Source organism: Calonectris borealis, chromosome 8, assembly GCF_964195595.1.
Source record: "Calonectris borealis chromosome 8, bCalBor7.hap1.2, whole genome shotgun sequence".
Lineage (NCBI taxonomy): Eukaryota > Metazoa > Chordata > Aves > Procellariiformes > Procellariidae > Calonectris > Calonectris borealis.
Genome location: NC_134319.1, coordinates 36,946,152 through 36,958,276, shown reverse-complemented (window position 1 = coordinate 36,958,276; position 12,125 = coordinate 36,946,152). Strand labels below are relative to the sequence as shown.

At 38.0% G+C, this 12,125-nt stretch overlaps 1 protein-coding gene across 1 annotated transcript in view; it reads left to right on the top strand.

The window, feature by feature from the left end:
• BRINP3 (BMP/retinoic acid inducible neural specific 3) overlaps positions 1–12,125 on the top strand; it is a 223,918-nt gene that overhangs the window by 15,668 nt on the left and 196,125 nt on the right. The window contains exon 2 of the mRNA XM_075156985.1: positions 2,744–3,029. Coding sequence (XP_075013086.1) covers positions 2,794–3,029 — 236 coding nt within the window. The 5' untranslated portion in view covers positions 2,744–2,793. The remainder of the gene's footprint in view (positions 1–2,743; positions 3,030–12,125) is intronic.

Here is a 12,125-nt window from a genome sequence, read left to right as displayed (position 1 = left end):
TCTAGAATGACTGGACAATATGGACAAGTGGATAAGTACCAGTTAGAAATGCACACATTATTTTACTCTCCCTGAGGACTAGCTGTATATTTATACTCTTTTGGAAAATACCTTCATATATCTTTAAAACAAGGAGATTATTTTCTTCTGTAACCACACAGGTTTTCTAAAGGTGTTTTGCCAGTGGTTAATTTATGACATGCCATGAGGTGTAACATTAAGGCAAGCACAGAGCAAGGCTCTTCACTATTCCTTTTCAAGTGCTCATTTGTTCCAGTTTTAGGAAGACGTTACATATACAAAGTAAGTAATTCATTTTCCAATCCTAATATTATCATACTAAATTCAAAAGGGACTCAATTAGTCATCATTACAGTTTAATGGCCTGAAACACTTTAGTGTTAATAAGTACCCAAAAAAGTAAACTCCTACCTCTTGTAATTTAAACCATTACATGATTTGTTCAATACAAAAGATAATTTAGGAAACATAGAACCTTATGTCTTAGCTAGCGATTTTATAACAGCAGTAGGTATGAAAATTAAAATTCTAATTATGCCCTTTGTAGCTTCACATAATGTAAAGAAATTATGCCCAGGGTCTTCCTAGTCTATGAAAAGGATGATGGAGGGGAATGAGTGCGCTGTGCAATATATTTTTCCCTGATTGGTGGGAAGAAGAGGGACAGAAGTATTTGTGGATTTTCACTTTGTTGTCATGCAGAAGCAGGTCTGGCCTGTCTGGAAATGACTGACATGTCTTCTTCATTCACACTGAGCTAACTTTTAACAGGAAATGGCCACCAAATGATCATGATGGCTTCTATGGGCCAGGAGGGCAAGCTATTCCTTTTCAGTTTTGCTTCAGATCTGTGCATGCTTTTTCATATAGTGTCGTGAAGGTTACACAATAGGGTAACCTCACATACATGAACTTCAACCTGTGAAGGAAAAAAAGCACCAATCTAGGGAGAAGATATTGAAACTTCATACAGTATACACAGGCCTGCAGGCTTTTTGCATGTAAGTGGTTGCTTGAGAGTATAAATAAAAGTTAGAGGGCTCTTTGCTGTAGACTCCTGGAATCTCATTTTGAAAGGATTTATAAAATTAATGCAATCTGTGTTTTATTATCATAATCCACTGCATGGTTGTAATCATTTATGGTTACAACTCAGTGCTTTGGCATATGCTTAACAGGAAATATATGAATAGGGTCTTTTTTTTTCAGCGAGATTTCTTACACATTTATTGTTTGCAGAATCAGGTCCAAACCATGTTACAAACAATTACATTTGTGCCTAAGAAGACAATAAACCTTGACTATTTCTCTGATTGTATAGACAGATTATTATATTCTCAGACTATAAATTCCTCTTGGTTCATATGAACTTCCGTGCTTTTCTGGAGGCAGTTAACTTCCTGCAGCTGATATGTTTATAATCTATACAAAAGACTCTTCAGAATATTAATGTCTAGAATATATGCACTGAGCATATTTATTCAGCTACACCATTTCCATTATAATGGACGGGTGGTACCGAGTGTGCAGTTGCAGAACTCTTCTGTTGGAAGCATCCTTCATTTAGGGTACACTTACAAATTAAATTACTGATGGTAAAGAAAAATCTCCTGCCAAGTAAAAAAAATCATAGCAAAGGGCACTGTAAAAATGTCATAACGGGTGCTGTTTTGAGTGAATGTGAATTAAAAAATGTTTTTCCATGTAAATTCATCAGCTAGACAAATGAAAGCTCTCATATTAATATATTTTAATTAATTCTGTGCTGTTTTACCTTATACTGAAAACCAGAACTGATTGTTTCTGTATATTTAGGAATTTACATGACTTTTGTCATTTCCATATTTCTGAGAACTTCATGCTCTTGCATAGATGTTTTCACAAAATCTGAGCAGGATATAGAATCATTACCCCATTTCACAGGTATGGGACTGAGGTACAGAGAGAAACTGTGGCTTGTCTTCACTGAGTTCCTACATGAGGCTATGGTTAATACGTGATTTTTGTTTGGGCACCCAAACAATTGTTTTGGCTCAATTTAAATAGTGTTTCTGGGCTGATCCATTGGGTTGGAGTGAATTGGACTGCAAGTCAGTCCCGTTAGGGATACTCAAAATTGCAGCATCTGGAGCTTGAATAACTCATTGAACTCATCACTGTGGGTAGCTCCAGCGCTATTGATCAACACAGCCACTCTTTGCCCAGCTGCGCTAGTTTGAACAGAATAACGTGAGTCTGTTAACTACGTTTGTAGTGAAGACAAGCCATTAAGTGACTTTTCCAAGGACATAAAGAAAGAAAGCAATCTGGGTCTTCTGAATCTTGTCTGTTTTCTGTCCAATATCTGAACTGCGACCTTATGCATAGACATTGCTGAATGATTTTGTACTGATGTTAACAGGCAATAATTCTTGTGTTGCATATTTTTCATTAATGACTAGCATTATTGGGAAAAAACCCAACAATCCCTCCCCTGACAATTTGTGAAGGTTTCCCTTCAACAGTAAATATTATCACTGATGATGTTAATGAAGACATTAGCTTCACAGCGTTTGAAGTACTGAAACACTCCACTGTTAACTAGCCTAGTGGGGTTTATGCTAATGTAAAATGTAATAAAGTAGAGGCCACTATCTCTTTAAGCTGAAAGAAAGGAAACTTGTTTCTACTTCCAAGGGATGCCTAGTGTGTGCTTATCTAATTGACTGTGTATTTTGTCTAGGTGTTGAGGGAAAGCTAAGAGAATGAAGGCTCTAAGTCCCCAGTGGAAGCATGATATGGCGATGCAGTGCTGGTGCTGAATTGTTCTCTCTGATGGCTCTATGGGAGTGGATAGCACTGAGTCTTCATTGCTGGGTTTTAGCAGTTGCTGCTGTTTCGGATCAGCATGCCACAAGCCCCTTCGACTGGCTCCTCTCTGATAAGGGACCCTTCCATCGCTCACAGGAATACACAGATTTTGTGGACAGAAGTCGACAGGGATTTAGCACAAGATACAAGATTTACAGGTATGAAGCAAAGGGAAAGCAATTACAGAGATATCATCCTTAGAAGTTGTAAACTATCAACAAGGGTTTCCTTAAGGGAAAGTTTCAGATGTGGGAACAAATCCATAGACACAAAATTCATTGCTGAAATATATGCAAGGCCATATATGCACTGTGTACTACGGAAATGCCTGCTTGTGTTGTTTCTATTTTGTTTAAAGAACTTTTGGTAATTGATTATGTTGCTTTGGAAAACATTGTTGTTCCCTACCTACCTCTACTCTGCCCCAGTGACACACTAAAAAATGTCCTAAGGTATTCAAGCACCATCTTTGATTGCAGAGGGCTAACATGGAACACCCTTGATCATGCAGCAAGATCCAGTTCAGTTGCTTTCAGTGTGGCTCAAGACATAAGCTCAGACTTTAAGAACGGAATTGTGGCTCCATGGGTACTGCTGGCAAAGCATGGACTTCACTGTACAAATCAGGGCATTTCAGAAGTGACTCAAAAAGTTTCATCTTTGTTTATACCAGTGTTTTGAGAAGCAGTTTTCTCATCCCTGAGGGACTGAGCAATAAGAGCCACTGTGAGTTTCTGCAGAAGTTGCAGGTGTTTGGTCCATCACAAAACTCAGCATTAGGCTGGCCCAATTCAGACTGAATGGGGGAAAAAAGCTAAAACAGGGGAAGACTTCAAAAATATAGGTCTGCCGGAGAATTTGTGCCTTGCTATAGAATTGCTTTCATGATACATTTGTAACCTGTCATTTTCCACTCTTTTGAGACAGCACTGGTGAAATATCTTCTTAATCATTTGCAGGAGGTATAACTCAGTAACACTGAACAGGTTTATCAAGGACATGGGGATGAAAAGGGGAGTTCAGTTTAATAGTAGTGACCTAATGGCAAATAGAAAGAAGGAGAGAAATGAGGGACCATGAGAGATTGAGGACTGAGGAAACAAATCAATAAGCAGAGAGACTTTTTCACTTCATATTGTTATAGATCCCTCCTGGCAGCAAAGAGAAAGGGGTGGCAGCAGGGCAATACGGGACAGGTCGTTAACTTCCCTAATAACTCTCCAACCTATAAACACAGACCATTTTGGTATGGAAAGACACATGCTGATTTCATTTAAAACCATGAAACAGTTCCTGCAAATTTCATACCTATTTTAAACTATTATTTCCTGATGGTATCCAGCTCTTCAGTAGAAGAAGAGAGTGATATATGCCTATATGTATATACCATCCTTTAGTTCGATGTCCAGTGGCCTGTGACAAAACTGCTGGTTTCAGTCCGTGAAGATTTTATTTTTAAGGAACTTGCTTTATTTTCCTTTCCTAAATATATGCAGTAGAGGGCACTCTGTTGCAGGTCAATTTTGCAGTGGGCTGCTTTGCCATATATAGAGAAATTAAACACATTTTGAAAATAAACTGTGATTTGGAAATATGCTTGATGAAGTGGCTTGTCTTAACAGAACAGCATTGCCCAATATTTACTGCATTTTAAAAGCCAGCTGTCAGGACCAATAATGTAAAGCCAATAATGCAGAGACTGAGGCAGCATATTTTATTCCTATTATTCTGTATTAGTCAACACTGAACCAAAATTATCTTGCTAAAAACATGAAAGATAGAATTGTATTTCATTTCAGCTCTTTCAAGCAGGTCTTTGAGATTTTCCTCCTCTCAGCCATCATTACAGAAACATTGTTAAGTTTTATAGATCTGTAATCATATCTCTAACATTTATTTGGGTTTGTGCATAGGTTTCAATTGGCTTTAATTTACACAATCCCACAGAAAGTGTTTCTTGTGTTGATTTCTAGCCTTTGCCTATTCCCTTCAAAAATGAGCCAGGAAGTCAAAAGAGGCACAAGCTACCTGAATCAAAAGAAAAGCTGCATTTTTTGATTTAGTCCTCCAAATACAAACCTTACTGCAAAGTTTCCTTGTAAAATATGGTCCCATTAGCAAGTAGTGCAGAACATGGTGACCTTGTTACGAATCACACACTGTAAATTTAATCCCTGTGGCTTTCCTATGAGCTTTCCCGGGCTAAAGGATCTGGAGTCTAATTGGTCTGTTCATTCCCTCACCTATCTTTTACCTAATGAAAACGATCCCTCAGGGAGACAGTCCTGATTTGAATGGAGAGGTAAGGTGGGGGAAAACACAGGCCTGCATTGACTCACCCGAATCCTATTAACAAGAAGGAAAGGTGCCACTCCAAACAGTGCTAAGAGTAGGGCTTCATTTCCCTTTGCTCTTCATTTCAGCCCTGGAAGTCCACACCTGAGACCTGACGTTTTAAGAGTGAGGGGGAAGGAAAGTCATCTCCCTTGTTTTAACATCCATGCCAGACAGAAAATGACTGAAGACCCCCCCCCCCCCCTTTTTTTTTTTTTTTTTAAATGGCACAGATGTGGCAAGTAGTTGCAGACTACCTAAAGGTGTACCTCTCTTTTGGGGAAGGAGCTGGCTCCAAAAGAACTGATGGGGCTGTGACAAACAGCAGCTCTCTTTCCATGTCTCCAGAGCAATGGCATCCAAGCCACACGCAGAAGATGACCCATTGTATCTCTCTGCCAAAACCTAACAAGCGCTGCTGCCCATGGGAACTAGCTCAGGATGACCAACCTAACACAGGGACTGGGTGTTTACAATTAACAGGAATGAAATGGTCTCAGTAAAAATGACATAAAAACAGCAGTGAATTACACATACTGCATGTAGTACTTTAAAATGTGTTGGAGGAGATTTCAGCAGGAGACTTTTGTTTTCCGACAACAGAACAATTATACAGAGACTAGAATGATATTTTGATTCCCAATATTTTTTCCCCTCCTTTGGCAGTCTCAGGAGAGGCAGTAATGATATAGAAAAAAATAAAATCTCAGTTAAATCATTAACTTCCCAAATTTTTTTAAATTTCAAAATAACATTCCCTATTATAATAAAGATCATATTAAAAAGCAGAGAATACATGTTATTCTACTTTTGACTAAATTGGGTAATGCATATTTATGTAAATACCAAAGTGCCAGAGATGAAGGCCTTTATTCTGCACCATTGTTTGACACTGATTTGAATGGGATCAAGGTCACGTACTACAGGCCCATGAAAGATATCAAATGATTAAAATCAAGATAATAGGACAGAGAACTGGAAAAGCACATATTAAAGAGAACAACAAAGAATGTTAAAATGAAGATTACTTAAAACTAGATGGAAATGTTGTTATTATTTCTCAACTATTGGGTAAAACAATGTGTGCTACTTTTTTTATTCCTCATTTGCATGACAGGAGACAGACTGATTTTGAAGTTTAGTTTCACCTAAGCATATATGGCAATTACTTTCCATAATGTCCAGTAGCCTTATTTTTTCCAGTTCTTAAATTATATAACCTGTTTGCATTTAAAATAGATGGAGCCCAACTTTTAGACTAAAACACGTAAGAAAAATTTATCACTATATGAACTCTGTGCTAGCATTTTTATTTTCCCCCTAACTGTATGCCAACGAGGCAAAAACCAACTGCTTTGTATCCACACTCCCTGGTCACTATAAGCAAGTGTTCATCTGACCATGAATCTGTTATAAATTGTAGAGATGAAGCCAAAGGTTGGCACTGAGGAACACGCTTACTAACAGAGCCCAATTTCTTATGAGAGGTCTTAACTTAAGCGTATTATGTTTTTTATAGATAAAAGTTACACTTTGCCTTATCTCCCTATCTAGCCTTCAGAGCATAAAATAACCATGTGGTAAAACCAACTGATGCATAAATTATGGGAAGGTAGCAGTAGAAGAATCTACTATCGCCCATATTTTAATCTATACATTAAATATCAGTTCTGTCCATGGGCAAACAAGCTGATTCTGTAGTGTGCTTAGCTCCCCAAGGAGACGAGCTTTCAATATTACAGGACAGAGCTGAAAGAGGCAAATATATATATAATAATGTTTTAATCGGATATTGCAGAACATAAACTAATTGCAGCTGATGTTACTAATGTTGTTATAAGTTGGGAGTGGTGGGCTGGTTATGTTGATTATGTGGCAGTGTGGTCTTCCCTATAATTCTTCAAAGGAAATATCCTCCAGCAGGAAATGTAGTAATTGCCACGGTTTTGGTGGCATTCATTGCCACTGATCTATGAAGAGAAATGCCAGGAAAGCACCTGGATGGCTGCTGAAAACCTCTAAATTAGTGGGAATGCTGTGTCAATATTTTATGGAAGGTGGCTCCTGTAGTTAATATCAGTAAATATTTTGGCAAGGAAAAAATGAGTTTATAATTTGTTATTTAATACACAATGGGAGTACTGTGCCTCTTATGTAAATCAGCTACCCAGACAAAAGAATTTAAATCCAAACAGAATGAGATGAGAGGTTACCAGGATGGAAAGAGTGATTGTGAAATTATGCAAAGAACCTACATTGTATCAGAAGAGGTAATTTCTACAGAGATAGGGAAGTATTCATGCTATCAAATAAGGTCCTGAGGAAATCTCCTCAGGGATACTGTGTAGTTTTGTTCAAGCAAAATGATTTAAAATCTGAAACAGATGTGAAAAATCAGGGAAAGGAAGAGCTTAGCTTTTTCTTTTAAGGCGGAAATGTTTGGCACATTTAGGAGGGGGAAAAAATAAGTGAGTGCTGAAAGAGGATACAATTCCTGTCAATATACATATCATAAAGTGAGATGAACTATTTAAACCAAAAACCATCACTGTCATAAAACCAAATTGGTATAAACTGGCTATGAATAAATTTAGGCTGGCAATTTGAAAAAGGTTTCTAATAATTAAAGTAAAATAGTTCTGGGACATATTAAGTTTCAAAGCCTTACCAATCCTATGAATAGGGGAAAAGGGTTATAAGATGCAGTGCTTATGATAGTGGACTAGGTTTTAGTAACCATTGAAATCCCCATGAGGTAACTATCCCTAACAAGTGTAGAATACTAGTCTGCAAAAGGAAAAAAAAGAATCTCCTAAAGAACTGAGTAGCTCTGTGCAGCATGGTATTCGTGTGGCTTAAGAAGTGTTCCTTTGGAGGTTGTTTTAAAAGGGATTGTGTTTGTTCGTGAACAATTGAAAAAAAAGGATTAGAAAATAATGCTATCAAATTAAAGATTATTTTGTATTAGGATATATTGTGTTCCTCTCATATGTTCTGAATCCTCTGGTAACTGAACCTATAGGGTAAAGTGAGCAAGACTGAAGACCGTAGTAGATCACTCACTAGTATGTTTTAATGCTTGTGTGTGAAGTTAAGTAGAGCCAACATTAAAGCCGGTTGTGTTTTTCATTCCCTATCAACATATAGCCCACAGCTATCACTAAACTTCCTCACACGTGTATGCTTCTGACAGACAGTGTTAATAAAAAAAATGGGGGGGTTCAGTTGTGGATATACACATCAACATGCTCTGATTTGCAATTTTCATCCCAGTGTACAGTCTGGAATGACATTTCCTTGTGCTCTTCCCGAGGCTGCTTTGAGCTGATAATTTAGGAATTTTAAGGCATTGAGAAGAATTAATAAAATGTCTTCAACAATTGCTTCCTATACAAATGTTTAGTAAAATGGAGGGCTGAAAAGAGATGTCTGCCATCATACCTTTCAAAAGTCTAAGGAAACAATGGTGTGGCATTTCTTGGCGTTGTTATTTCCTATACATTTGACCACACTGTAGAAGCCATCATCACTGACAATTTTTTGGAAGGGCCCGTTTGGTACTGGAAGCATCGGAGCTGTTGTCTTTTTTAAATAAGATTGTTTCTCTGGAAACTAAGACAGGAGCTCATTTCTCAGCCGTGGGCCTCAGTTTCCTTAACACAAAACACCACATACAAACCCCACAAAAGGTGAGGGAGGTAGTGACAGAGGAGAGGAACAGGCTATATCAAAGAAAGGAATGAGGCAGATTAGTATTGTAGAAGCTGAGGAAATTAATGGGCTGTAGTCAGCAAGCTGTAACTAACAGGCGACGGTGAGGTGGCTTTCAACAGGTAGCTTAGCAAACTGGTCAGCCATTGCCTCCAACTCTTCAGAGCCTTTGCTTCCTTGGGCATTGAATTGCATGCACAGGGTCACTGCTGGGCAACTCAGAGCTGGGATTATAAATGCACCAAAGAGCAATCAAGTTTATCTTCCACAGTTGCCCTATCAATAGGGAGTAAACAGCAGGAACGGTTCTGTCTGTCTTTGTCAGAAAGTCACTGTATCGGTAAATTGCTTCTGGCCTGCATTGTAATTGGTCAGCTTGCTTTAGGGAATTTTCCATTCAACCTGGTGGATAAAAGGTACAGTAATGGGATGGATCATCATTCCCAGAATGTTTACAAAAGGCTAGACTGCTGAGTGCACAAAGTCCTCTTTCTAAATCCAGTGGCTCATAGACTGGGAACAGAGAATAGCACCTCGAAGAGAGTTTCTGGGATTGTGAGTTGATAGATTTCCACTGAAAAAATACTATTTGTATGCCAGTACTGTGGCCTCATTATTACAGGCAGTATAGGTGCACAGAACAAAAAGATGCTGATTTTGGTCCTGAGGAGTCAAACAGCAATAGTTTCCTACAGTGGAATAATAGTTTAGTTAAAGTAAAAAAAAAAAAAAAAAAAAAAGGAGAAAGTAGGACATTTTTTAAGAATGTCTGAATCTCAAAAATATCAATGAGTTTCATTTCTGATTGCGATATACTTTAACAGCCTCTCTCAGTCTGGTCAGCTGGGCATAACAAAGACATGACATGAGTTAAATAACCGGCTTTGGTGAAACTGCTTGCATAAGTACATACTTGAGCAAAATAAAAGCTTTAAATGATTATATTTCCATGTCTAGCAATACCTGGACAATGTTCTCCAAAATAATCTAATTTCCATCCTTTTGTTTCAAATGTAAATCTCCTGCATAGGAAAGAATTTTTGTTTTATCTTCAGGGCCTAAACTCATAGCAGGTAGTGATGCTTTACAATTAGCAATTCCTATTATCAAAATTATATTAGTTTCTTGATCTATTTATCAAGGGGATTCTCTGGAAGGTACATGCTTGTAAAAAGGTAGAAAAAAAGGAACAGATAATTTAAACTGAGAAGCTACATATACATAACAGAAAACAGAAAACTTTAAAAAATGTTTTCAGGGAGCCTAGTTTAGTTTACCAGTAATCTCAAAGGGTTGACAAGTACATAGAATGGATGTTCACAAAGGCAAAGGAGTCTTTCACTGATGTTCCTATGGCTACCACGGGCTACCTCCAATGGCATTGGGAGCCTAAGGGGCCCCTCAGATGGGTAACAGAGATATCAAAGGTTTAGGAGATAAGGATGGGACACCTATTTAGGTCTATTCCCACAATGCCAGTTATGCAAGAGATCTGTCCCAGGTAAGAATATCTCCTACAGGCAATGATAAATGATATCTCCAAGGGCAATGATAAGAGTCTGAGCTCTCGTGGACACCTGGGAGAAGGGCAGAGAGACATGAGGGGCTCAGAGGTGGGCAGGAAGGACCAAAGAGAGGTAGGGAGTTCTGGTTCCCAAAATGTTCCTTATTTTCCAGCTCCGTTACATATGTGAGGCAGCACAACAGAGAAGTCATCTGCTCTAGGTAAAGGGCTAGCACTTAACCACTCAAGAGCACAGGAGAAATCAAGCTCCCTTCTGACACTGATCCACAACATCAGCCCTCAGTCCATCTTTGAAGGTCTTGGGAAAAGCACGACCAGACCCTGATGAAACAGTATATTTTTAAAAGATGCTGGCTTCCTGCAGAATCTTGCAGAAATCTCAGTGAACAACAAGAAATTTATCAGTGAGCCTAATCCCACACCATTCAAAAACCTCTAAGCTGTTTTGCCACTGACCAGGGTCAGACCGACCCCATACGCCCTCACTGCATTTTGTCAGCTCTGTCGTTTTGTCAGTATTGAACTCCTGGGTTTCGAAACAAGGGTAGAGTTTCTCTCGGTGAGATAAACAAGTGCTAGCGCTGGGAAGGGTACTAGGGAACAGTGCTGGCTAGGCCAGCAGGATTAGGAATGTTCTCAAGCGTCAGTTTGTTTGACAAGAACACAAGCGTGTTTCAGCTTGGCAACAAAAGAGAATATTGATGCCAAGATTGCCTTCTGTATTTTTTTTTATAATACACTGCAGGAGCCTGTGTTTTGACAATCTCTCTTTGTATTTCTTCTTATTTGTTTGGTGTATTTAATCAAAGATCCCAAGGAAACTCAAATGGTAAGGAGGAAACTGAATCTTATTTTTTGTAAACATTACCATAATCCATTTCCACAATATATCCACTTTCAAAATCTAATATTTTAAGGATAATTATTAGATCAAACCTTCTACTGATCTGTTTCCCTAGAACAAAGAACATTTATTTAGAGAATATGGTGTGTCATCATTTCAGTTAGTAAGTTCATAAATCATTTAAGTTGCCCTAAAAAAATTAGGATAATAGAGGCTGTAACTTAATGGTTTCATGCAATCACTGAAGCAGTATAAAAGCTGTTTAACACTAATAATAGATTCATTCTTCAGTCAGCAGGATAGTCTGCCAGGATCTTGGGCATGAAATCAGGTCATTTTCATTAATTCTTTGAAGTTTTTTGGTTAGTTGGGTCTTTGTTCTTTCATTTACCCTTCTTTTTCATTTTTGTTTAAATATCCCTGCTAGTATTACCACTGGTATTCAAGATGTAGGCGATTTCAAGTGTTAATGACTTTCATAAAGGGGAAAAACAATTACCAAGATTTCTTTTGGTTACTGAAAAAAAAAAAGTTTTTTTTATTACTTGAATCAAGTTCTCTGTGCTTTCATTTTAACCCCTATATTGTTATTTTTCCTTACTGCTGCTAGGTCAGTAGTCGTCTCCAAACAGAATGGCTTTCAGGTTTTTCTTTTTGTCCATATGTTAAGTTATATGAGTGGCATATTATATCTTACATCATAGAGAAAAGAACTGAATAGCACAGAAATGTTTTCTGTATAGAAAGACAGTAGCATTGATTGGAATGTATGATTCTTTGTATAGAAGGGTATTTGTGCCTCTTCCATACAGAAAAAGAACAACTGACACCAACTGTGCT